Genomic DNA, 25865 nt, shown 5'->3' with positions numbered 1-25865 from the left:
ACTAAAAAAAAAAAAAAGTTTATTCCAACAAAACCTACTGGAGCACTGCTTGCTTTTTGTGTTGTTTTTGTTGCTCCAATCAAAGGTCAAACTGAAAATATATTACTCAAAAAGGTCAATTTACCACACCAAATTTAATTATCTACAAACTAGGTTTAGAAAATGAAATGTTGATACGAATGGAAGCCCGTTTCCGCCGCGATGGCAAAAAGACCCTCTAAGTCAGTGGTTCTCAACAGGTCTGGCTCTGGCCCTTTAACGACAGACCCAAATCGAGGAATATGTTTCAAGTTTACGGACTAAAAAGAGGGAGCAGTTTGAATCTGATCTGAGATAGTAAAAAAGAAAAAAACAAGTTTAATGATAGACAAATACAACAAGCAAGCGGCATGTATTTTAATTTAAACCAAAACTTTTTACTTCAGCAAATTCAGCCATTTATAACAGACTCAGTGCCTTCACATGCAAACATAAAATAGTCCAACTACTGAGAAGTAGTTAAAAAGACTAAAATATGTAGCTTTAGCTGAGTAACCACCCATTGAAAACCTGATAAACAATGTCAAATTAAATTTATTCAGTCGTTTATTCAACTCAACCATTGACCATATGCTGGCATAATAATCAGAACGTTTATTTTTTCTTAACATATTTTTTCCCAGGCAAAGGTCCACCTATCGGTTAAGAATCAATGCCATTATTATGGGATAGCATCTCATATTTATGGCCCACTAATTCGTAATTACTTTAAGTGTCTCATAATCGAAATCACAATTTAGCATTACTTTGTGTGAGATCAGATTTTTGCGTTAGCGTCTCATAATCAGGAGTTTGTTTGTTTTCCAGAGTGGCACAAATGGGCTTCCGTAGAGCCACCTGGTAAACAGAAATGACAATTATTTTGTCTTTGATATAATAAACGTAAAGCTCAAACTGACCACCGTGCAGACACTTTACTGTTTTCTGGTGATATTTGTCTCCAGTCTTTATAAAGATACATAAAGTCGTAAAATAGTCACGGATAAACACAGTAATTACACGTTTTCGAATGTGATTTTGGTTGTTAATGCATTTTTTAGCCAAATCTTTTTAGATGCAATCCTCTAAAGCCTAACAGTGGCGGTTTAAATGCATTAGTTTTAGTTGCACCTCATCTAAGACATCCACATGTGACCGAACAGAGTACGAGCAGAGCAGACGGAGGCTAACGCCCCGGAAGGAAGGATCCTCCGCGTCGATGTCCTGCTACACGTCCGAGCAGAAGACACACTGTATGTGCTCCTATTCTCAGCAGTGGGACACATGTGCTCGAATATAAGTGCTGCTCATAACCGAAATGTGTCAAATAGATAAAAAAAAAACCAAAAAGTCGCTGCGGTTACGGTTCTGAAACCACGACAAGATGAGGAGATACGGAGGCGTCAGGTTAGCACATGCTAGCTGATGCTAACTGTGCTAGCTGACGGCTAACGATGGGAAAGATGCTGGAACGACGAGCGAGGTGAGATACAGTAAATGCATGAAAACCACACACTGAGCAGCTCTGTAATGCTCAGAAGACCAGCATTTTACTATTTTTGTCATGTATACACTGATGTGATACAGAAAGGGGAAAAATATTTGCATTTTAACCACACTGTTGTTGTAAATTAAGGTTATGTGGAGGAGTCACAAAATGTTTTGTCATTAAGGCCAAAACAATTCAGTGTTTCCATTCAGCTGTGGATACTATAGGTAAATAAGAATTTGCATTTAGTTTATTTTCCCTCCTGGTCTGGATAAGTATGAAAATAAATGTGTTTCCAGACTTTTGCAGGATGTTAAAATGTGTATTTCTAAAAATAAAATATAATCATTTGCACTGTCAGAATGCTTCTGACTATATTTACATATAAAAAAAACCAACTATAACTATAAACCATTTGACATATGATGCACAAAGTTAGCCAAATCCTAACACATGGACAGCTTTTCTATTTTACTCAAACTGACTTTACAAAATGAATAATTTGTTGTATTGTAGAAGGTTTGAACTGTGATTAAGATCATAAACTCAACACAGGCAGCTTTTCCAACAGTCATTTAGAGTAAATGCACTTAGGATGAAGATTTGGGTCTGGAAAAGTTTAGAAATTAGCAATAAGTAATGTGAAGGAACCCCGTAAATGTCTTTCGGTTTACTGCTGTTAAACCAAAACACATTCACGTTTTTACTACTACATAATAAAAGTTTGTTTATTTTTAGGTGGGTTACAATTATGCAACACAAGATGGTGATCGCTGGCTGAAGTTGACTCAGCAGACATCCAGGAGCCATGAAAGAAGAGGGCAGGGCCGAGTGTTTGGGCGCAGCTTTGTTCGAGGACCTGGACTTTCCTTGCACGGACACTTCCTTGTTCTCTGACAGCTCCACTCCCATCGCCAAGCTGCGGGGAGAGATCACCTGGCGACGCCCCCAGGTTAGTGACTCAGATGTTTTGGATTCATGGCTTTGTGTTGAGTGTCACGTGTTGAACGGGAAATTTTCACATCAGGTTGTTCAACTGATGATGAAAAATTATTTTGATAACAAAACTTGAAAAAGGGGAAGTAAATACTATCTTTTTAAAAAATCTTTGCTTGTTTAAAGCTACTAAAGATTTGAATAAATCAACACATTTGGGTCATTTAAACCACTGAAACTGAAATTCATCAGGTTCTTTTTCAGTTCGTGACTCTTTTTTGTTTTGTTTTCATTTTAAATTCATATTTGAAGGAGATCTGCCGGTCGCCTGCTCTCTTCCCTTCAAACATCAACCTGGCTCATGCCAAACAAGGTCTGCTCGGAGACTGCTGGTTTCTCTGTGCATCCAGCGTCCTGCTTAAGAACCAACAGCTTCTAAACAAGGTGCACAAACTTCTGCCTTGTCTTCAACCTAATAAACATTTAGCCCTGACTCTTTTTGTCTCTGCATGATGCGTAGGTGTTTCCTGCAGATCAGCCTCTGTGGGGAAACAGCAGCTACAGGGGTTTCTTTCGGTTTTGCTTCTGGCAGCAGGGGAACTGGACAGATGTGACCATCGATGACCGCCTGCCCTGCGTCAATTCCACCCTGTGCTTCTCACGCTGCCACTCCCCCTCGGCCTTCTGGGTAGCCCTGTTGGAGAAGGCTTACGCAAAGTATGCGGACTTTCCTTGTTCCCACGCAGGACAAATTTTGTTTTCCTGCTCACATTCCTGTACGTTCCGAGCAGAAAGTTTTAGTAAAGTGCATGCCTGTTTCATCTTCCCTCAGGCTTCACGGTTCATATGAGCATCTGTGGGCGGGGCAGGTGGCGGAGGCCCTGGTGGATCTGACCGGCGGCGTAGCTGAGCGCTGGGGCCTGGGCGACTTTGGCTCCGAGGAGGGGCAGCGAACAGAGCAGGACAGTGATCAAGTCCAGAGGCAAAAGCTGGACCTGAACCTTCTGTCCCACGTGAAGGATGACTGTGCACTGAGCTGCTCCACCCACGGCGCCCCTGGAGGTTAGGACAGTGTTCACTTGTAGATAATCAAATGAATGATCCCTTCACTAAACCACTCGCTGACATTCTTACTTGATTTAGGACTCAGTGAGATGGGTCAGTACCATGCTCTGACAGTGATGGAGTGGCTGAACGTGAAGGAGGTGTCAGGGAGTGAGGTGCGGCTGCTGCGGATCAGAAACCCGTGGGGACGATGCTGCCTGGGCGGTGCTTGGACTCGGAGGTAAACGTCTGTCACGGAGAAGATTCAGTACTAATGGGTTTAACCCTAAAGGAAGTTTTGCTCTATAATTATCCGATTATAAACCATCGTAAATGATGAATTGCCAAGTTATTAAACCCTGCTCAAAATTACACCACAGAGTGGCTTTGGGAAAAATTACGCTGAGCTGAAATTAATCCGGTCAGGTTGCAGTCAGTCAGGTTTTCTAAGCTGCTGGGTCATCGTTACACATCTGAATCCTTTTTTTTTCTTTCAAAACATAAAAGTGTTGTTGTTGTTTAGTGTGCAGCTGAGAAGAAGGGTTTTCCATACAAGTATTGGATTATCTAAAGCTCGGTCCAACCCTGACAACATAAATTATTTGTTATTACTTGACATTTACTTTTTCCATTTCTGGAAAAAAACAAAATTTATTTTATTTTGGATGTAACCTTTAAATTAAACATTTTTGTTTGTTTGTTTTTTATTTTTTATTTTTTTTCATAAAAAGCAAAATACAATCCTGAACAGCAAAATAAATGGAATCCTTGAAAGTGTTTGCTCCCCTAAAATTTAATATTTATATCTCATTCAGAGCCAGCATGTTTTAAAAAGTCTGAAACTTCTAAAACTACAATACTGAAGTGCAAAATTCTTAAATAAACAAACAGTAGAGCTATGATTATAAAAAATGCACACATATACACTCAGAGTTATACAAAAAAGGACATTAGTCAGACAATAATACAGAGAAAAGAAGAACCAAAATATTTTGGTGTCTTCACAGATCTGTCTTTGAATTTGTCTTTAAGTCATTTCAACTAATTAGAAATTAAAACCATGTTTAACTTAAACTTTATTTATATAACTTTAAATTTCATTTTGTTTACATGTGTTCGATTTTCTCCCTCACTGCAGTGGTGACGGTTGGAGTTCTCTGGACCCAGATTGTGCCTCGGACCTCAAATCCAGGCTGACAGAGGGTGAATTCTGGTTGGACGAGGCTGAGTTTATGTCCCAGTTTGATGACATCACGGTGGGCTATCCAGTCAGTGAAGAGGGACACTTGAAGAGCATTTACACAGGTTATTCCCACATTTCACTAAACTGGCTTTTTACTTTTAGGAGGAGCTTGTTGTCTTTTTATAGATTTTCATTTTCTGTAGGGAAGGAACAAAGCGTTCACAGCCACACAGGTGTAGAGTAAACACTGATAGATACATCACAGCAGATGTGATTCTTATAGTATTATTTTTAGCTCACAAAAGACACACAGATTTAGATCTAACTTGAACCTATGGTAAGAACTGTAAGCCAACATTTAGGGTTTAGTCAGGTCAGAAACACTCTTTAGGAGGAAGTCTTAGTTAATAAAATTGAAACTAGACATGTAGATGTAACTGCTGATACCCAAATATCAGATCATAGATACCACAGAAACTAAATAAAGGTTTCAGGTTTTCTAACAGAGAAAAAAAATCCTTAAATGTCTGGAACTAAATATTTAGAAACACAGATCTACTTCAGATGTCTCACACTTGAGAAAACCAGAAAGTAAGAATCAAAGTGGACGTCTGCAGCACAGCAACATAGTCACGTACAGAATAAAATGCATAGAATTATATTAAAGCAATAATTAAAAAAAACTGACACTGAAGGATTCTGATTTTATTAAGCACCCTTTTAAAAAGCATAATGTATTCTTATGTATGTCTTCTGCATGCAGGAAATCTTCTCACACACAACCATCAGTTGGCCGGGCGGTGGATAAAAGGGTACTCTGCTGGTGGTAGTCGAAACTCCAGCAGCTACAGCAGCAATCCCAAGTTCTGGCTCAAAGTGTGTGAGGGAGGAGAGGTACTGATATCCTTGCTGCAGCATCGAAAATGGAGAAACACGGCGAAATACGCACAAATGTCACTCGAGGACGGCAAGAACATAAAGCACCAGCACTACCAAGCGATTGCTCTGCACATGTGGAAGGTCTGCTTCATCGTTTATTTGAAAAGAATAAAGTGTGTGTGTGTGTGGATGTTAGTTTTCATACATGCATTCCTCCTCAGGTGGAAAAGAAGCGTTTTAATCTGAGTCGGACGCTGAACAAACCACCTTGTGCTTCTACTCACTGCCATGCCTACGAGAGGGAGGTGGTCCTCCGCAGGCAGCTGGATCCTGGATACTACCTTCTTATTCCCAGCACCTACCAGCCAGGAGCTGAGACCCGCTTCCTCATCCGGGTCTTTTCCTCCTCCTCCACATCACTCAGGTGAGACTCGATTGGAAGACAAGAGTCATCAAGCACGGAAATTTCGACTCATACTTTCGGAAAATTGTTTTGCAGATCATAGGCTTTCCTTGTGTTAGATATCTTCATGAGAAGAACTCATATCTGGTGTTCACCATTTCTTTGCAGCATAACAAATTTAATCGTTGTCCTCAGTGCCCTGAAAAGCCCAGCACCCTCACTGCCGCTGACAGCAGATGGCGAGTGGGAGACCAGTTCGTTCCGTGGCTCATGGGTGGAGGGAAGGACGGCCGGAGGAAGCAGGAACTTCCTGTCCTACTGGCAGAACCCCTGCTTCTCTTTTCCAGTGTGTGATGAACCAGATGTGACATCTGGAGTTAATGTGAGGATTACTCTGCACCAGAGCCGTCCTGACACTGATCTGCTGCCTATCGGTTTCCATGTTTATAAGGTCAGCCAAATGTTAAGGAGGATTGGCAGTACGAGTTTTAAGCCTGGGATATTTTGTTTACTTGTAAATTGATCTTTGAAAGAATTCTTATGTTTGCGTGTGTGAGACTTGTTTGTGTTTTGCCGATTGTGTGAGCATCGACTGGAGTAAACTTAAAGTCGTCATGTTAGATCTCTCAGCTCTTCTGTTTTAATTCGAAGCATCTGATTTTAACGATGTACACAGGTGCCTGGGGGGAGATCTGAGCAGACGACGGTCAGAGAGGAGGATCCCGTGGCCAGTTGCATCCCCCACTGTTACACGCAGGACGTCAGTCTGGCCTGCACGCTTCCTCCTGGATCTTACACCGTAGTGCCATCCACTTATCAGCCAGACTGCTCAGCAAACTTCACCCTCAGCCTGGCTCGCAGAATACACAGGTTTGATTCTCATTTCCTGTCTGTCCTGTTGGAGCTGTTGATGGAAATGCGTAGCACCGTGGTGATGATAGGCCACTCACAGATTACAACTATACTGTTTACTTTACATTTGTTTATGATTTGGCATGCATGTAGTAAATGCTTAAATTAATTCAGTAGTATTAAGGCTTGACATTGAACATTAAGTGGACATGAAATGATCACACCAAGAATATTTTACTGCTTGGTTTCACACTGTTGTTGTGTGGCAGAGGTAAAAAGTCTTCAGCTTCCTGTTTCTAGATGTCTGCTCTCAATCATTGTCTGCGGGGATTTAGTGCATGGTCTTCTCTTGTGTATGGGTGTCAACTTCCTTCTGAGTTTCTTGTAATTTTACCCAGCCCTTTCTGTAGACCTTTGCCTGCAAATGTGCAGAGCACAATAGCTTTCCAATAAAACCACACCTCTAGGCCCAACTATCTATAGAGCATCTGAACATTTTGGTCTCAACTTAGGACCCTAAATAAAACTGACAGGCCAGTGGGTGGTCGCTTCAACCAAACTCTCCTTCTTTTTTCTGGGTGAATTCACAGGGATTCAGTCTCAGGTCCTCACTTTGCCATTTTGTTTTAATATTGGCAAAAAAATTTACAGAAACAAACAAAAAAAACAACACTTGTGGGCTACAGTAAGACAAGAAATCCCCAAAATCACTACTGAGTAAAATCCTTTATAACAACATCTTTATAAGTCATCATTGTTAAAATGTTAAATCTGTTTATGTCAAAAACAATAACTGTTTTTTGTTTCTCCCAGGAAAGTGGTAAAAAGTCAGGAGCAGCTTGGAAGAACGATTCAGGAGGTTGGTTCATTTGAAGACATTCTGCAGAAAATACATTCTTATTAAGTTAATTAATTAGTACAAACTGACAGATTTCTTTTATGTTCAATTGAACACTCATTCATTTCTCAAGTAACACTTTTTTCTTTTACTTAAGATAGTTTCCTAAATAAAAGGGTTAGTTTGTCTCGCTTTTTAATTAAACTCTGGGTTTTGTATTATTGGTCAAACTAATCCAAAATTTCAAGAACATCATTGCAGCACATAAATATGTCTGACTAAGAAATGATAACATAATCTACAATATCCTTGTAGATTATGTTATATGAATCTAATTGTCGTAACTTCATGTGATGATGCAGCTTTCTGTCCTAATGTTTTAAACCTTTTCAAGTAATTATGTATTTTTAACGTTGCTAGGATGAGGCTCAAGAGGTTTTGACAACAAGTCTCAAGTCAAGCATTATTCAGGACATCATATTCCATGTGTTCATAACGTTCATGTACATTTTTACCTATAATGATTGTCGTCAGAAGATGGCAGCACTGAATAATCCCTCGGTCTTGATTTGTCTGTCTCTGGGTGGCAGGTCTCTCACGTCTCTGTGATGAAAAAGTAGTTCTTGGGACAGTTGCTGCTCGGCTGACGTCAGCTCACCGCCCTGTGCCTCTTGGCCCACGATGAAACGACCAGCTGCACCGTCGGCGCTCACCACAGAAGGCATGACTGTGTTGGTGTTTGTATATACGTACCATGAGTGGCTTGACGAGGCACGGAGACAAACCACCGAGGCTCTTGGTTTCTGTGCGGCTACACAGTCGGCGGTGATTAGAACATCAGAGGTTTTCGGTGGGCTGGGCTGCTAATGAAGTATGACGGGGCTGGCCGGTGTAAACAAACAGCGGCCACTGAAGAATACCGCCACTGCATTCGCTCATTCACTCACTGGTGCGCCTGCCGGCCCAGAACAAAGAGTCCTCTCATGAAGGTCCTCACAGAGGCACGGGGGGCAAGGGGTGAGGGTATGGTCTGCAAAAGCAGAGCCAACCAAACCACACCACACCATACCGTACCAGCCCAAAGCTTCCCACCCATCCTTCTCCACGATACACTGAGCTCTTTATGTGGTTTGCATCCCTATCTCTAGGTACAATTATTTCAGGTAGTTATGCACCAAACAGCTTGCATTGATTTAAAAACTAATGCCAAAGGCACCGATAGAAGCCCGCTTCATTCCCATCCTCGCCCTCCACCTCCCTTTTAGCCCCCGGACTCTGTCTGCTTGGACCTGAACAGAACCATTGTTTTTGAAGTCGCCGCAAAAACAGAAGACAAGCGAAGGGATGAAACGAAGAATGCGGCACATCAGAGGCCGCAAAGTTCAAACGAAGAGGCCGCCCGTCCTGTTTGTGTCGAGGCTGCGCATGTGCGGTGTTTGTGCCCGTCTGCTCGTAGCCACCCCATATCTGTGAGCTGAAGTCATCAGGTCTCAGAGCCAGAGTTAGCAAGTTTCAAAAGCTGTGAAAAACTGGTCAGAGTTGTGGTGTGTATATTTGGGTATATTTATTATGCTTGGAAATATCAAAGTATGAGTAAATTGTTCAAACATGACTTGGATTTTGTTTTTTTGTGTGATCTTTAGATGCATGCAAGTTTGTCTTTGCATGAAGTACAACACTGCAAAATTTTAAACGTTTTCTTTTCGGTATTAATAGTCCTGATCACTAGTTTTCAGGCTTTCAGAACATTTCTCAAACTTTCTTTTTCAGTTCTTGTTTCTGACCATGGCGTCATATTGCGCAGTGTGTGTTTAAAAATGAGGAAGGTGGACAAATAGAGTGGCAGGCTTAACTATTTATAACAGTATCTGAATTTCTTGGCTTTAAAAAATTTAGAAAAAAAATCTAAATCAATCCAGCAAAGACCTGACAGGACCTGAGAGATGCATTAACCTTTAGTTGATAATTAAATATATGACAAATTTTCACCTGATAGCTCTTTAGGACACCTCATTGGGGCTAAAATATCATTTTATTCATGTCAAACTTATCTTTTGTATTTTCGTAGATTAAAGAAATGGGAACAATTTGCCAACTAAGTGCCTAAAGACTTCATTTTAAATTATTTTTTACAATTGTATATATCTAGCCTTAACTCTTATTTGTTCCTTGAGGTTAGAAACCTTTTTTAAATGTCTGACTAGTTCATAGGTCAGAGTTAAGTGGCTCAAAAAATTCTTAAAAATAAAAGAACGACTGGAAAAAGCTGCCAAAATTCAAAGCAGAAGTTTGGAAAAAACTTGACCACGTTCAAAGATTATAAGCAAAATATAGAGTTACGGAGAAAATGAAGCAAAATGGAGGACATGAGTCCAGACTTTTTGAATCAAACTGTAAACTTAAAGTAAACAGAAAATGAATTTAAAATCAGACGTGACCTCTGACCTCTCCAACTCATCACAGCTGCCCACACTGTATGCTGCGCGTCCATGTGCCTGCTGCGCCTGCGCGTCGCCGTTCCTGCGGAACTCCGGAGGCTGAACTCGGACTCCCAAAGACTCCTTCCTAGAAAATAATGAACAACAAATTCGATGCGTGAGTAAAGCTTCATCCAAACTATAAACCCGAGGGCGAGCTGAGCTCCGCGTCGTCTTTAAATAATCACCGCGGAGGGTTAAAGTTAGTCAGAGCTGCATTGAGTGAATAAATGAGAGGTGTGTCAGCTTTAGCATGGTTTTACACGCTATATGAAATGTCGGCAATGAATGAGCCCACATGAAAGTTACGTCCACTCGTACGGTTGAATTTATAACAAAACGGAGCATTAATGTTCAATAAATAGTAGTTTATTACTGGGGTTTGCGGTGTGCTATTACCTGTAGCTTAGCTTGTCAGAAAGCGGGTAGGCCGCCAAGCCTCGGTGTAGTAGTATTTGAAGCGCGGGAAGCGGCGCGTGCAGACTCGGCTCCAGCTAGATTCCCATGGCCCTTGATTACGAACAGGTACACAAGTGCTCATTTTGACAGATGTGCTATTACTGTCCATAATAACTTCGCTGGCGGTGTGTCCTTAGGATTCACAGTTAAAACGTTTTTTTATTGGCTACATAAAATTAAAAAAAACAAACAAACGTACATTTAATCTTTGAGGCTCGGCAGCTGCTGTGCTTCAGAGCAACGTGTAGTTCAGACCACGCAGTCTTCGTGTCGTTTCCGATTTGATTTTAATATTTTTACATGTTTTTGTTTATTCAAATCACCACATACTATCTGTTCCTAGTCCTAATCATGACATCAAGTTGCCCATCACTTTCATAAAGAGTTTTTAATAACCTTGGGATGCTAATTAGCGCTCAGAAATGGCTGACCCCCGGCATGTCCTGTTTCTGTCTCATCCAGTTTGAAAGACGATGATAGTGGAGATCACGACCAGGAACAAGGCTCACCGAAAGACAACGAAAAGGAAAAGTCTGAAGAAGAAGACAAAGATCAGAGCATAACCAAGAAAAAAGTAAGGTTCATTTGGTAGCTTTGTTTCTGCTCCAGAGTACTATCCTCCTGTATGTCACAAATAACCTAAAACATTGTTCTCTACAGATGGTGGTTCCAGGGCCCGGAGAGCACCCTCTTCAGTACAACTACACTTTCTGGTACTCGAGGCGGACCCCGGGGAGACCGGCCAGCACTCAGAGTTATGAGCAGAACATCAAACAGATTGGCAGCTTTGCTTCGGTTTGTAGCTTTTGTTTGCCACCTCAGCAAGTCGCAGTCACTACATGCAAGCCTTGCTGGCATACTTTCCTCACAGTTATGAATGCAAATTTTCCCTGTTTTTTTCTCAAGGTGGAGCAGTTCTGGCGTTTCTATAGCCACATGATCCGACCCGGTGATCTGACGGGTCATAGTGATTTCCATCTCTTCAAGGAAGGCATTAAGCCCATGTGGGAGGTTGGCACATTTGCTTGTTTTCCATTGAGTCTGTTTAGTAGCAACAATGTTAGGCCTGCTCTGAAATATTTTGCATGTTTAGGATGATGCCAATAAGATGGGCGGGAAGTGGATCATTCGTTTAAGGAAAGGCCTCGCGTCTCGGTGTTGGGAGAACCTGATCCTGGCCATGCTGGGGGAGCAGTTCATGGTCGGAGAGGAGATCTGTGGGGCTGTGGTCTCGGTACGCTTCCAGGTAAGCCCAAAAACACACACACACTCATGCTTATTGCATGTAACCATCTGATTTTAATACATTCAGACCTGATTTTTTTTTTCTATGCGCTTCTTTTCCTTCAGGAGGACATAATTTCCATCTGGAACAAAACTGCTAGTGACCAAGCGACCACAGCCCGCATCAGAGACACCCTGCGCAGAGTCCTCAACCTGCCTCCCAACACCATCATGGAGTACAAGACACATACAGACAGCATTAAGTATGTATGTCTCCACGTTTTATTATTTTCCTTCCAACCTTTCTCCATTTTCATATATAAATGTGCATGCTCATCTGTACGTGTATACTAAAAGTGTTTAAAGATAGTTTTTTGTTAGTAGTTTAGTATGCCACTACATAAACTAAGCACAAAGACAGCAGCCATGATCATGTGTATGTAGCATTATCACTCAGGGAGAAAATGAACAAAGATGCTATGTGCAACACTGTTCATGTTTGTCTGTGGGGAAGTGGGGTACAACCTGCTTTTCTGGGGAGCTACATACAACTATTTGTACACAGTCTGACAATATGATTTTAATGTCTTTTAGATTATTGTATTTATTACAAGTCTTGCTTGTCTTTTGATTGGGAGTTTTGAATTTGAGCAGGTTCAGAGCACAGGACTAAGTTTAAATCATATCATTCCCTTTCTTGTGTGACTAATAAACATGTAGAGCAGTCATGCAGACAGGTTTCTATCTTCCCTAATAATTACACTCGTTTACAAGTCGCTTTAAAGCCTTGTTTAGCTCTCCTTACAGTTTTTCTTCAAAAACTGATATATCTTCGGAGAGCTGTTTTCATTAAATTTAGATCAGTTTGCAAAACAGGTTGTAGTACTTTCACAGTGCACTGACCGTTTGGTGTCTCCTTCCAACGGTCACATCACTCCACTCCGTGCACTCTCATTGACCGCAGCTCCTCCTGTCAAGTCATCTCCTTCCAAAATATCTGGGCTATTTGTCTGTGACCTCCGACGTTAGTCAGCAGTGTGAAATTTTAATTTAACATTTGTCGTGTGAGCCTGTCTTACGTAAAACGTTGGCTGTCCGAAGAGAAATGATAAATTTCCACAGCTGTAAAAACAAATAGTCTTGAAAACAAAAGTCTACAGAATTTTTTTTGTCAATTTCTACCCTCTTAATGTGCTTTTTGAGTAATTCCTTAATTCCATGCAGTTTGAGACACCTGTTGAAAAGCCATTTATTTCTGTGAAATGATGATGCGCCCGGTATTCCTTGTTTTTCAGAGCCTGGGAAGACTTCCATGGGCTGGTGAATGCTAGTGGTGGACGTTAGCCCCTCGCACAGAGCTGCTCTGCCAAGAGTAAGAGCTGCCGTTGGACTTAATCAATCAGAACAAATTAAATTTGATCTCGGAGTGCTTTCTCACCCTTTTGTATCTGCGTGTCTGTAGGTTTGTGTGTATATGTGACGTGTTGGGGGGTGGACGAGTCCAGGGCAGGATAACTCTGCGTGGATTGGCACTGTGTAACACGAAGCCAGCAGGAACAGAGGCTCGGAGACCATTCCCTGTTTGTGTCAAATTGGATGTGTGACTGGAAAGACCTGTCAGCAGAACGGTGAAGGAAACTGAAGAGACAAGTATTTTAATCAACCAGGGGGGGAAAAACCAAGGCTTTATTTTTCTCTCTCTCTCTCTCCTTTAATGCATGTTGTAACATCTGTAAACTTGCCACTAGAGGGAGGCTGTGTGCCCGGTGTCTGCTTGTCTGTTGACGGAAATACAACAAAATCAGTCTGATATAAAACTGTATACCACTTATTGCTAAACAAACATCACACAAACTTGAAATAAGTCTGTGTTAATGAGTTTTATTGGGACTCAGACAAGGTGTCAGTTGGACAATATTTTATTACAGTGTTGTATTTTAATAACATTTCTTTTGGTTGTTTTGAACCTGAACGGATATGATTACTGTGTACAATATATTTGTAAATACAGTTCACTGAAATGAATCGGCATCATTTCTCTACCTTCAACGTGGAAGTTGAGTCTTAAAGGATGCAGACCATCCTGTGTCGGGCAGAAGGATTTATGAGCGGGAAGCTTTAAAACGAGCTATAAATTGCCTAATTCACTGTGCCTGGTTTCAGATTTGACCTGACCTTTCTGTCAGCTCTGTCTGTGCGCTATCTTTAAAGAAAAATTCTAAGAAGGGCTTTGCTTTAAGGTCCTCAGCAAAGTTATATAGTCATCGTTAAACACATTCATTCACCCCTTTTTTCATTTTGGGATAAGAGATGAAACTGAGCCCAGGATCTGGGTTTGGTTGCATTTGTTTGTTTGTTTTTTTTAAGAGCATATGTAGTTTGTGGTGAATCTGTAAAGCTGCCCAAATTTGTTTGCCGCAATGATGGAGGCAGATGTTTGTGTTAAAAGCAAAGAAATACTTGTGCACCTCATGGATTTATAGCAATAAATGTTTAATATGGAGCTGCTGCTAATTCTGGCTGGGTTTTTATTTTCTTAATGGATGTTGTAACAAAATGGCAGACATAAAGTTTATTACAAATCGAAGACGCCTCTCCACTCGTGTATTTTCTTCATCCCACCTCTTGACCGCGATGGAAACCTGCTCTCTTGTGGGGCAGTCTTATGTCCCCTAAAGCGAGTGACTTGACTGGTTGATAATCAAAGGTCCTTCGTACAGATCAGCTCATCTCAAAGAACATGTGATTCTGCAAAAAAATGGAACGGCGTTAAAGGATTCGCACCTTGTTTGTCATGCTAGTTAGTATTTTGAAAACGATTTACTGTTAACGTTTTAAGCTGTGTTGCTTGTCAGCCACATCACTTAAACCGTTAGTTAGACTGTCTCAACAGGAAGTGAAGCATTGTTAAAGGAAGGTTACGTCCAATTTTGAGGTGCATTTGCATCACATTGTGTGTTGCGCAAATTTAATCAAAACTATATAGTTAAGTATTTAAGTCTAGTTATTACAAGAAGACTGTTAGAAAAGTTCAAATGCGTACCAGTAGGAATGCAGCAGCCAGAAGCAGGAGTTTGGTTTGTGACTCTAAACTTGGAAGCACTAAAAAGAAAAGCAAACACAAGTTCTGTATGTGTCCCAAAGATACCCATTAACCAAACAAGTGACAAATTGAAGGAGGCCATAACAGCTGTAATGAGTCTGCATTCAAACTTTTAAAGTCGTGAAAATCTTTTGCTCCCATCTATCACCTCTAGAAAAGACCAAATCAGGATATAAATGTTAATTTCCCAGTGACCCGTCTCTCTTAAAACGCCCCATGGTCTAACATCGACACTAGTCCTTTTAGCTCAAAATGTTACTTAAAAATACTGTAACTAAACTGTGCATGTGGTGTGCTAAAGAAATAAAAACAGTGTGATGCCAGGGTGACATCAAGGGTGTATTGAACTTACATATTCTGCAAAAAAGCGGTGTGAACGCTGAGTGACTTTTCTGAATTTTGCTGAAGCTGAAACTGAGCTAAAAGTTGTAAAATTCTAGCCCACGTGAAGTAAGACCAGGGATGCACCTGAACCAAAATCCAAAGTGTTTAAGCTTCTCTTGAAGATCCTGTCAGCACCGTGAAAGATTATTTTATATTTGATGCATTCAGATTTCAAAGACAGATGAAATACTTCGTAAGAAACCGAATGAGTTGACGTTTCTTAAACTAGAACTCACCCTCCAGCCCAAAATATTCATGATCCATGTTCTGCTCGTCACTGAAGCCGGGCCACTTCTTCCATATTGTTCCCATTGGCTCGCCAATGTTGGAGACGACCTGTTGAATCATTTTTAAAGCCGATACAGAACAGAGTGCTGCAGTTTGTCGTCGACTGTGATGATTGAAATACCTGGAGCTGCTGGTTGGAGGAGCAGCGGCAGGGGCAGCAGGAGCCCTGGATTCTGACTTTGGAGGCTCCGTCTGAACCACAAACCTCCAGGAGAGGAGTGAACATGCTCCACCTGACACACACAAGTCATCCAGTGAGCGACCTGGCAGAAAACGGAAAGAAAACGCAGCTCCCTCTGATGCTCGGCTGATCCCATTTTCAGCTGTCACTATTGTTCGCTCAGCGTCACAGAAGCTCCAAACTGGGCCCTGCTTTACTTCCAGCACAACTGAGAGAATATTTATATCAAGAGGAGCTCTGGTCACTGAAACCTCTCCTGGGTCGGCCCTAATTGGACACAGCTTCGTTCAGTTTGGGTTCTGGGCAGCTCTACCAGCTAACCCCGGGGTCAGATTTAGGCCACCTGAAGAAGGGGGTGTGTCCCACTCCTTCCGTTAGTCAACATTCCCATTAGAAAGGACGCCTCATTCCTTCCTCAAGAGGACCGGAGCATCTCTGTCAGTGGGTTTCCACGCAGACATGAACTCTCCCAGGTTCAGACCGAGCCCAGGCAGCGTGGAACATTAAAGACCCTCGCTGCTATTTACAGAAAGATTTGAGATTCTAGTTCAGCCGAGGGTGGGCAGAGACAGGAACACGGAAAAAAAAGGCTCCCATGGGAGTTGTTCAGTCTGAGAACGGTAAGGATTATTTTACAGTTTAGTCTCCGGTTTCCAAAACAGGTGCTGATGCTATGCAAGATGGAAATTAAATCAGAATCATTTCCAATCTATTTAAGAACAAGACATCAGCTCAAACACAATAAAAAAGACATAAATATTGATGCTGTGGATCTTTGTTTATGCTCTTTCTGAGTTTAGTGCCAGCAACACATTTAGGAAGAAAGTTGGAACGAAAGCATATTTATCATTACACTCTTTTACTCTCCTTTTTGTGACGACACTAAAAGGAACATTTTCTGTCATTTTGTGAAAGATTTTCGCGGTCTTCAAAGCTCACTACCTCCATTTTCTATTTCATCTCCTACATTACATTGAATGGTGATGATGTACACAGCAGACAAAGTATTTAACTCGTTTTCTGCTGAGCCACAATCTTGTAATCTTTGTTCTGTTAAATTAAGCAAATAAGCAAATCCCCCAAAAAATGATCACTTTGAATTTTGCTCAGTTATCTTCTCACATAACATTGCACTCCAGTATCATTAAAGATGCTGACTATCTTAATACGGACAAGTAAAACATCAGTTGAGTTCCCTCCTTTTTAGTCCCAAGCACCTGACAGCAATGGTTTACCTGAAGAATTTTACATTTCAAACTCTAAATCATGGATGTCCAATCCTGGTCCTTGAGGGCCACCCTCCTGCATGTTTTCCTTGTTTCTCTGCTCCAACACACCTGATTCAGTGGTTAAATTCCCTCCTTATGTTCTGCAGAAGCCTGTTAATCACCCATTGATTCAAATCAGGTGTGTTGGAGCAGAGAAATAAGGAAAACATGCAGAATGGCGGCCCTCGAGGACCAGGATTGGACACCACTGCTCTAAATAAACGACCTCAGGCTCAAACATGGCAGCCAGCTTTCTGGAAGACTGTCATACCTCTGACATACAGTGCCGACGAGATGTTTTTGAGGGGAATACGCTCTCATTTCCATTAGGCAGCAGCCGAGGCAGCAGGCGTCAACCCCGAAGGGCCGTTCAAAGTAGAAAACCTGGCGTCCCTGACAGTCAAAGCCCTGCAGGGAGCAGGCCCGAGCCGGGCCGCAGCACTGGAGGCACGCACAGGAACTCTCTGACAGAAAGAGAAGGTCAGCAAAAACTGAGAAAACACTAAATGACTTCCTGTATTTGTTTTGCTCTCTGTGTTCCCAGTTAAAACTCGAGTACCTTCCACAGCCACAAACAACTGTGACTTTCTGCCTCCTGTTGTGATGCTGTACATCCTCCTGGAGACACACTGTGGGCCTGCAATGATGGGGCAAACATCTATTTAACCAGACAAATACACAAGTCATCTAAATGCGATGTAACACCTGCTCACCTTGCAGCTCTGGTCTGGCAGTGATGTGAATCTGACTGACTGTTTCCAGCTCAGACATAAAATCCAAGCCTCCTGTGTCTTCAGGTCTCCGCTCCTCCACCTCCAGCCTCTTCAGCGCGCCTGGTGTCCGCACGCAGAAGCCCTCCACCCCCCTCTGTGGAGTCAGCTGCTCCTCGGAGTCCCAGTCGGGAAGCTCTCCGTGGGGTTTGGCTCCAGGTGACGGAGTGTGGCACTCGCAGGAAGGCCCACATCTGTTCTTGAAAGCCCTGAAGATCACCTGGATGTGCTTCTCTCGCTCAAGTCGACCAAAAGCGACAGGCTGGTCGGTCACCGCTGACATGGCGCTCCACTGAAACTGTCACGCATGGACAATGTTTCAATTCTGGTCATCCACAAGTTGGAAGAAATATAAATCTTCTAACCTTACGAGGAGAAGATGCTGCAATTTTTGAGACTTTTCTAGTTGAGCTTGTAAATACTGCAGATTATTCACATTTTCAAAGTATAAACCTGTATTGTGAAAGTATAAAGAACACACAATGGCTACTCTTTAACACAAGAAAAGAGCATACCGGTTTAAACCCAAGTTAAGTCTTGAAGTTGTGGTGGTAAACTCATCGTTAGAAGACAGGTCTCCCTCTTCGACATGGCGTTTCTTAGAGGAGACTTGATTCAGTTCCCTGGCAGCAATATAAACATCACCCCTTCCATAGCAGCCAGCCTGAGACTCTTTTTACATTCACGTCACACAAAACCTCTTTAGAACAATTTGGACCGACAGCTTCATGGAAAACTGTTGCCAAAGTGGCGCCCAAAGGATTTGCAACAGAGTCAAAACATTCTGACCCTCCCCCCCACATAATAAATTCAAATATAAAAATCAGAAGCACAATCAAAAGTATCTTTCTTGGTTCTTACCAAAAGCGTTCAGCCTCCAGGCATCTGATCAGCCGACTCTGTTCATGATCTGAGGGGGTTTAAACACCAGCCTCCTCACCACCTGTGTGCGGGTATTCACGTTTGCCTGGTGAGTTTGCCAACTTTCTCTGTCTCACTCTGACTCCGTTTCCACCTCAACCAGCCGGATCTGCCTTTTGTTGTGTTAGAAAGGCACCACTCAGCCATGAAATTGAAATCCTGCTTCCAGAGGCGGGGGGCAGTGCGGTGCGGCGCGGTTGTGTTTCGGTGGGAGGCCGAAGGTATCCCAGCCTCAAAGAAGATATCAAACATCAGATGGTTAATACAAAACTTCACCATAGCCACAATTTAACAACATTTTACTGTATTTTTATTGATAAAAGCCCACATTTGAACTTGTTATATTTAGGTATATGTCATTTGTTGATACCTTTCAAAAACAGTAAAAAAAAAAAAACAGTTTTGTCTCATCAGTCCCACAGACTTCCCACCAAAAAACTGGCTTGTGAACATACATTTTGGTGAATTGCTGTCTTTTTTATGTTTTCTGCCAACAGTGCAGCTCTCCTGGGTCTTCTTCCATGGAACTCATTAGGATTGAAAATGCAGATGGTGCGATGAGAAAATGACGCACTTTGACCTCTGAGTTTAGCTTGAATGGTTTGGATGGGATGTTTTTTGGCTCTTTTTCTACCATCAGCACCGTCTGATCAACCTGGGGCTGCATTTCCTCTTGCGTCCACATCCTGAGAGGTTGGCTCCAGCCCCATAAACCTTGTGCTTTTTAATAATCTTGGCAGCTGTGGTCACGGGAGCAGGAAGCTGCTTGGATTTGATCTTGTAGCCTTTACCTTTAACGTGGATATCTATAATCTTCTTCCTGAGCTCCTCAGACAGCTTTGACCTTTGATTTATCTGCTCCATGTTCAGTGTGGTGCACACAACCATATCAAACCACCCAATGGCTGTTTGTTCTCTTTAAACAAACTGAATGGCTGATGGAAAGCTGCAAGACATCTTTGATACTAATTAGGGTCAAACATGATTAATGCAAAAAGGAATAATCTCTTTAAAGGCACAAACAAATCTGTCCACACTGTTTTAGCACATCATTTATATTCACATTTTGTTTACTCTGTTACAAATCAAAGGCATGCAGATATACATTAGACAATTGCTTTTAACTGAATCACTTTTCATGAGAAATGAAGCATGGTTTCAATGAGCTGTAAGGGCTCCAACAAATGTATCCTTGTCTACATGCTGTGTCTCAGGATGGTCTTTCATAATAGTTGACAAATGAACAAACACTGAGACGAAAATACTTCATATTCTTACACAGCACTAGGGTATGCAGCACAACACTAAACAACTTCAACAGTCATTAACAGCTGATCCCACACTGTTACACAGGTGATCTTTTCATCACTGTAAGGAGTTACTGCGGATGCTGTGATGGTTCAGAGATCCACAGCTTATACAGTATACTGTCTCCACTCTCTGAGCCTCATGCCTTTCTGACAGACCTCTGACAAATCCTGTCAGTTACTCAGTTTAGTTTAAGTGAAGAAATCAGAACAGTGTCCTCCTGGCTCACCCCAGAAAGTCTGCTCCTCCTCTGTTCTCAGCTACAACAGTGTTGTCCTCTGGAGGAGGGAGATACTCCCTGGGATCCCCGGAGAAGGGCCTGGAGGGCGGCTGGTTGAAATGCCCCATCAGGAAGATACCAACGGTGCCGATGAAAAACACCAGTGCCATGACAATAAAGCAGACCCTGTCGATCACCCGGGCAACCAGGAACCATTCTTCATTTTCCTAGGATTAAGTCAAATGATAGATTACGACTGACCGTGCGCTGATTCTGACACCTCACTAAAAGTGGACAACGAGATAAAACGACAGGCGACTGAGCAAATAAAACATCCATGAGGGTTAAAATTGGAAAATATTTGTAAGCGCTTACGCTTTGGAAGTTGCTCTGTTGTCTCGTGGTCTCAGCAATGTGTTTGCAGGAGGCTACACACTGTTTGAGCTCTGGAGAGGCCCGGGCCAGACTGACACTAAGCTGCTCCGCTGAATCCCCACTGAGTCCGTCATCTGGGTGCAAAACAAATCAGGTGTTCATGCCGTCACAGGAAGAACACTTCCACGGACGCACAGACTCTTTTGAAATACTTACGCAGCTTCTCTAACACTGATTTCACCAAGCCGTTTCTGTCTTTGAGTTTGTGAAACATGAGCTCAGATCGAGCCATTTTCAGCGAACACTCTTCTGCTTTGGAGATAAGAGTCACTGAGCTGCGGCGCCTGCAGGGTACTCTGTCTGCAAACGTGGTGTCATCCTTCCCACAGGGAGATATTTTGTCTCTGCTTGGTGTCCAGCGTTTCATCCGCATCCTCAGCAGCTGAGGCAAGAAGCTGAGGAAGATCTACGGGTGAGAGGGAAACCTACGGGGTTAGAGCGAAACCTAAAAGCAACAAGCGAAATGCGTTCTCTGTGAAACGGCAGTGTTAATGCTGAGAGCGGAAGGAATTTGCTGAAGAAGCTGAAACCAGAGTTGGTAAACCTAAAAGAAGCAGAACACTAGGTACAAGCTAAAAGGTAAAACTAGCTAAATACTAATTAAAAGTAGCAAAATGATAGCTTAAAGCTAATAAAAGTATAAAAGTTACACAACCCCAAAGTCATAGTCAAAATGTCCTGAATGAGCTGAACATTTTGACATTTAAATAGTTAAAATAGCTCATATGCAGAGATAGTGACATGACAAAAAAGGTGCAGACAAAGTACCTTAAAAGATAAAGAATAAAAAGAAACAGGATCACTATTCACACAGATACACTTTCTGATGATTTGTACAACAGCTTTAAAAAACTCCTGAACAAATAATCCAGACACTCTCTCACCTTTCGGACGTTGTCTGTCATTAAATGCGTGTTGGGGGTTCTCAGAGACACGTTGAGGACTATCACACAGTTCATCACCACCGTGGTGGTCACTGACATCACAAACATCAGATACCTTCAGTCAAAAATACAACGCTGTTTTAGATCAGTGCAAGTAAAACTTCAAATTTAAACCTAAACGCCCCACAGAAACATACTTTTCAATGAGAGGCACAGCTTCCGATGTCTCCGGAACTTTCTTAGCAATGAGGAAGAGGAACACAGTCTGGCCCAGAAGGGTGACGATAGACATGGTGCACTTTTGACCACCGGCTGTAAGATTCAAACCCATATTCAGTCCAATTTACCAAAGGAAGGATGCAAATTCAGAGGCAAAATGACACAGACTGAACAGAGGTCTGAACATATGGGAAACATCTGAACCTTTGGCAGGTAAGAAGTAAACCAGCAGGCCGAGGGAGGAGAAAAGCACACAGGGAGAAATTATGTTGATGATGTAGAAAAGAGGCTTCCGCTGGATGATGAGGAAGAAAACTATCTCCTGGTACTCCAGTTCATCTTTAGTGTACTTAGAGTTGACCACCTTCTTGGCTGGCCTGTGTTTGATGGTCCACTCTCCATTCTCTAAAACCATCAGAGTTGAGGATTTGTGAATGCTCTTGCTAATGTTATTATACCTCATAAACCATATAAAAAACACTCAAAAGTTATTATTCAAATATTTCTGTACCTGTAAAAGCCTCCGGGTCAATCTCCACCCACTCCAGTGTGTAATTGTTCTTCTTCTGGAGCACCAGCTCAATCTCATTGGCACTGTAAGTCTGGGAGCTGAACACAGAGAGCAGACACAATCATCACTTCTACTTTATTTGGCAGAGTGATGAAAAGGGACCATCACTGTTAAATAATATTCTGGTTTGGACACAGTAAATTCCTTTTATGCTTAAAGAATCATAACTGGAGAATGTTAGTTATGTTCTTAATCTTGTTTTATTTTTTCTGCCCCTCGGCTTCACTTCCTGTTTTATTTTGTAACGCTTTTTCCTTTGTGTATTCTATTTAGTTTGCATCTGACATTTGTGTCACACTTGCAGTTCATTTCTCATCATTAATCACATGCAGATGCATATTAGGCTGCAGTACCAGTCCCTGACCTGATGGTAAAATATGTCAGCTCGTTCAATCATCAGTCTTCAATCAATCATTTGCCAGTCTACAGGGCATCTTCTGTGTCTGGTGAACTTCACTCACTTCTAACTGACTGTGGAGCACTCCAGCAACTGCCTGATAACACTGCTAATCCACTCATGATGCCCGTTTAAGATGTGCAAGCTCATTGCAAATTGAGTCATTTAGACACATTATGTCCAAACTGAAGCAATCTTTCTGTATGCTAAACTTTTTTTTTTTAATCATCAAGTGTATTTTTTGGAAAATCTATCATTCTTCGCCAAATCCACACCTTCATTTTACATTGCGTGCACTTCTTCCTGTGCCAGCTTTGGGTTTGCTCCTGTACTGATCTTTTCTAGCTTTAAGATAACCTGCAAAGCAGCACCCTTTAGCCAGTAAAAAATAAAGTTTTTATTTCTCCATTCAACAAAAAACCATTAATCTTTATTTATCTTTCACAAAAGAATGTAAATTCCTTTGTGGATGAATAAACTGTTCATACCACAGACTGTAGATGTTTGTCCTCAGAACAACATATGAAAAAACTATTTTAATAAGCAAGAAATAATAATGATAAACAATTGACAGCTTGTAAACTTACCGGAAAATCATGGTGCAGTTTTGCCAGTCGAAGGGAAAGTAGTTAACCTTAATGGGACACGCACTGCGGTAGATGGCAGGAGGCAGCCAGGACACACAGCCATTAGGAAAGACCAGTGCGTTACAGTAGTATGCTATTTCAAACTGTCCATCCACACTGCAAACAACAACAACAACAAAAAGATGATTTTCTATTGAATTTAAAGCAGTAATATCCTGGGGTAAATAAAAAAGCTTCAGTGTACCAGTGGTAATTCTCTCCAACATTACAAACTGGCAGTCTTTAAATGCAAAGTTCTATCTAAGATTTAGGAACATCATGGCATGACTTTTCTGCTGTGTGCTGAGGTAGCTGCTGTAAAGTTTTATAAAGTGCAACAATAAAATTAAATGAGGTATTTGTTTGAAACTTTCCACAAGAGAGAGTGTCTTTGCTGATTACTTTTACAGTGTTTGGAAAATTTGATCATCACAGTAAAGAACAAAAATAAAAACAACTTAGACATTCTGAAAGATTTTACTATCATCAGATAACTTGTGTGTTTTCGGAACCACTGATTAATAAAGACACATCCACTGCTAATGATCACCCCACCATGCTGTTTTTACAAAAATAAAATACAGTCAAATTAATTGTAGAGTTTTTTCTCAAGGTTGCAAGAGTGGGGGGGATTCCCCTCATTTCTTCTGTTTCTTCATTATTTTATTTTAAACTCATTTTGTGTAGCTTAAATAAAACACCCTCCTGATTGAAGCAACATTATTTCTTCCTGCCGTGATCATACCCGAGGGAGAATGCACTCACTTGTTCTCTAAAATGATGTCAGGCAGCCAGAGTTTCTTGGAGGGAACCCTCATCTGAGATGTTATGTTCCCATATAAAGCTGATCGAGGAGGCTGGTCCCACCTGAGTCTGTAGTCACACCATTCCTGAGGACGAGAATCCTGTTGGTTGGACCGTTTTCACATAATAACCCCTCAGATCAGCATGTGTGTAAGGTTACCATTTCTATCCATACGTTGGTCATCAGGGCCTCCTCCTTTTCATTCTAAGGTAAAGGCGAGAAACAATATTAGCCCATAAACCTGTGCAGTAACTGTGCAGTAACTGGTATTATTTAAAAAAAAAAAAAAAAAACGCCAGCGCTGATCACCAGAGAGATGAGGTTGGTGAGTGTCATCTTGATGAAGACCTGAGTGATGTTTCCATTCCTCTCCATTGGCCGGACGTTTTTGTTGTAGCCCTTCATCAAATCTTTGAAAAGTTCTCCCTCGAGGTTGACTGCAGATACTTCAGGAAAAACACACAAAGAAATTCAACAAAAAGTAGGTAAAATGAACACTAGCACAGAAACTATTTAAAAGAACCAGCTAAAAGGGTTTTGATCAGTTCCCACATTTGTCGCACCCTTTTGGAGATACAAAATGTTCTCGTGAAGCCACCGTAGTTCCTGTTTTGTGGTTCACAGAAAACAAATACAGGCTTCTCATCTTTCTCTGCTCAAAATGAAAATCTCCCTGTGCTAAAAGGCAATAGGCAGCATGGCCTGACAATTAGACATCTTAGCAAACTGAGCACAGGGGCCAGTCAAGGATGTGTACTCAGTCTTTTGCATTTTACTCTGTCAACACGTAACAATACTGCCCAATTCAGCACAAACCAGTTTGCTGAGTTTGCTGATGGTATGAGTGGTTTAATCATTGTTAGCAATGAGGATGAAACAGCTGAGGTGGGATAGTGAGCTGGTGTGAGGAACAGAGCTTAAAGGATAACAAAGCTAAAAAAGCTTATTATAGATTTGAGGAAAAAGGATGAACATCAGCATCATCTCCAGCATCAAGGTCAGCAGAATTAAAGTTTTGGCTTGCTACATAACAGATAATCTCTCCTGGAAATATAAAAAAAAAAACACCTCACCAGTAAAGCTCAGCAGAGAATGACCTTTGGCAACTAAAATCTGGAGAAGTACCCTCTCAGTCCTCACAACATTTTATCAGGATGCTTTTGAGAGCTTCTTGATGAGCTGCATAATATTCTGGTATGGAAACTGCAAAGTAACTGACAGGAAGACTTCGCAACATGTGGTCACTCCCATCACTGGAGAAAAGATGCACAAAGAAAGCTCTCAGTTTCAAGAGCGATTCCCTTCTTCTTCTTTCCGTATCTTGCTCATAAGTTGTGATTAAATTGATGTGTGTGTGGGAGAGAAAAAGAGAGAGGGGGGTACGTGCATATTAAGAGCATTCATTTGTTATTAAAAGTCCAATTTGTCTTATTCAAATCACGCCATGCAAAACCTGTTGGCAACTGTGTGTCCCTACCTGTGGCAGAAATCATGAGGGCTCTTAGAAAGAGCAGCAGAGAGCGTTGAGGTCCGAAATCCATCAGTGTGTTTGTGCAGCACAGTCTGAGACAAAGCAGCATGTGGACACATGAACACAATCAGTTGGAGTTGCTCAGGTTATCTGTGTAAAAGTGTGTGTGTGTGTGTGTGTGTGTGTGTGTGTGAATATCTTTTCCTGTGCTT

The 25865-nt window shown here is 41.7% G+C and overlaps 4 protein-coding genes and 1 long non-coding RNA gene across 9 annotated transcripts; 2 read left to right on the top strand and 3 right to left on the bottom strand.

Annotated features, from left to right (window-relative positions):
• The first annotated feature begins 1196 nt into the window (after positions 1-1196).
• On the top strand, positions 1197-9254 carry capn10 (calpain 10). Of its 3 annotated transcripts, none has more exons than XM_017422108.3 (13): positions 1197-1501; positions 2246-2459; positions 2756-2887; positions 2964-3160; positions 3276-3505; positions 3587-3728; positions 4626-4792; positions 5434-5690; positions 5771-5973; positions 6121-6334; positions 6629-6822; positions 7618-7663; positions 8233-9254. In XM_017422108.3, exons 2-13 carry the CDS (start codon positions 2316-2318, stop codon positions 8260-8262), a joined length of 1956 nt encoding a protein of 651 aa, XP_017277597.1. In that variant the 5' UTR covers positions 1197-1501; positions 2246-2315; the 3' UTR covers positions 8263-9254. The 3 variants fall into 3 exon arrangements, with proteins under 3 accessions (XP_017277597.1, XP_017277595.1, XP_017277596.1); XM_017422106.3 differs by having other exon boundaries at positions 6121-6403; XM_017422107.3 differs by having other exon boundaries at positions 1198-1501; positions 6148-6403.
• LOC119618055 lies at positions 7413-8295 on the bottom strand. The gene is made up of 2 exons (XR_005234578.1): positions 8158-8295; positions 7413-7684 (listed from the first exon to the last, which is right to left on the bottom strand). It is a non-coding gene; the product is annotated as an uncharacterized LOC119618055 (long non-coding RNA).
• Positions 9255-10097: 843 nt separating the features above from the next.
• Positions 10098-14316, top strand: eif4e2 (eukaryotic translation initiation factor 4E family member 2). 2 transcript variants are annotated; one of them, XM_017422346.3, is made up of 8 exons: positions 10098-10237; positions 11041-11152; positions 11239-11373; positions 11485-11589; positions 11672-11824; positions 11929-12065; positions 13098-13174; positions 13265-14316. In XM_017422346.3, the coding sequence occupies exons 1-7, from the start codon at positions 10218-10220 to the stop codon at positions 13144-13146; spliced, it is 711 nt and encodes a 236-aa protein (XP_017277835.1). In that variant the 5' UTR covers positions 10098-10217; the 3' UTR covers positions 13147-13174; positions 13265-14316. The 2 variants fall into 2 exon arrangements, with proteins under 2 accessions (XP_017277835.1, XP_017277836.1); XM_017422347.3 differs by having other exon boundaries at positions 11929-12069.
• Positions 14107-18764, bottom strand: LOC108239559 (phospholipid scramblase family member 5). Its single transcript, XM_017422344.3, has 8 exons — positions 18658-18764; positions 17740-18094; positions 17586-17663; positions 17298-17490; positions 15699-15810; positions 15526-15625; positions 14846-14904; positions 14107-14550 (listed from the first exon to the last, which is right to left on the bottom strand). The coding sequence occupies exons 2-8, from the start codon at positions 18077-18079 to the stop codon at positions 14524-14526; spliced, it is 909 nt and encodes a 302-aa protein (XP_017277833.1). The 5' UTR covers positions 18080-18094; positions 18658-18764; the 3' UTR covers positions 14107-14523.
• Positions 18765-20225: 1461 nt separating this feature from the next.
• On the bottom strand, positions 20226-25865 carry chrng (cholinergic receptor, nicotinic, gamma). Of its 2 annotated transcripts, none has more exons than XM_017422196.3 (12): positions 25660-25865; positions 24492-24628; positions 24342-24386; positions 24143-24267; positions 23339-23494; positions 22295-22392; positions 21988-22188; positions 21762-21876; positions 21565-21679; positions 20837-21086; positions 20621-20754; positions 20226-20472 (listed from the first exon to the last, which is right to left on the bottom strand). In XM_017422196.3, the coding sequence occupies exons 1-12, from the start codon at positions 25760-25762 to the stop codon at positions 20251-20253; spliced, it is 1701 nt and encodes a 566-aa protein (XP_017277685.2). In that variant the 5' UTR covers positions 25763-25865; the 3' UTR covers positions 20226-20250. The 2 variants fall into 2 exon arrangements, with proteins under 2 accessions (XP_017277685.2, XP_037837865.1); XM_037981937.1 differs by lacking the exon at positions 25660-25865 and adding an exon at positions 25256-25450.

Source organism: Kryptolebias marmoratus, linkage group LG20 (genome assembly GCF_001649575.2).
Source record: "Kryptolebias marmoratus isolate JLee-2015 linkage group LG20, ASM164957v2, whole genome shotgun sequence".
Classification (NCBI taxonomy): domain Eukaryota; kingdom Metazoa; phylum Chordata; class Actinopteri; order Cyprinodontiformes; family Rivulidae; genus Kryptolebias; species Kryptolebias marmoratus.
This window is presented reverse-complemented; position numbering and strand designations above follow the sequence as displayed.

Coding starts and splice junctions, on each gene's coding strand:
- eif4e2 (XM_017422346.3), top strand. CDS start 10,218: ATGAACAACAAATTCGATGC. Junction 10,238..11,040: donor ATGAACAACAAATTCGATGC/GTGAGTAAAGCT, acceptor TGTCTCATCCAG/TTTGAAAGACGATGATAGTG. Junction 12,066..13,097: donor ACACATACAGACAGCATTAA/GTATGTATGTCT, acceptor CTTGTTTTTCAG/AGCCTGGGAAGACTTCCATG.
- capn10 (XM_017422106.3), top strand. CDS start 2,316: ATGAAAGAAGAGGGCAGGGCCGAGTGTTTGGGCGCAGCTTTGTTCGAG. Junction 3,729..4,625: donor GGCGGTGCTTGGACTCGGAG/GTAAACGTCTGT, acceptor CCCTCACTGCAG/TGGTGACGGTTGGAGTTCTC. Junction 6,823..7,617: donor CTGGCTCGCAGAATACACAG/GTTTGATTCTCA, acceptor TGTTTCTCCCAG/GAAAGTGGTAAAAAGTCAGG.
- LOC108239559 (XM_017422344.3), bottom strand. CDS start 18,079: ATGTCAGCGGTGACCGACCAGCCTGTCGCTTTTGGTCGACTTGAGCGA. Junction 15,811..17,297: donor GTCGGCACTGTATGTCAGAG/GTATGACAGTCT, acceptor TGTGTGTGTCAG/GTGGAGCATGTTCACTCCTC. Junction 14,905..15,525: donor TGAATATTTTGGGCTGGAGG/GTGAGTTCTAGT, acceptor TTTTCTTTTTAG/TGCTTCCAAGTTTAGAGTCA.
- chrng (XM_017422196.3), bottom strand. CDS start 25,762: ATGCTGCTTTGTCTCAGACTGTGCTGCACAAACACACTGATGGATTTC. Junction 21,680..21,761: donor GCTGTGCCTCTCATTGAAAA/GTATGTTTCTGT, acceptor TTTTGACTGAAG/GTATCTGATGTTTGTGATGT. Junction 21,087..21,564: donor TGACAGACAACGTCCGAAAG/GTGAGAGAGTGT, acceptor TCTCACCCGTAG/ATCTTCCTCAGCTTCTTGCC.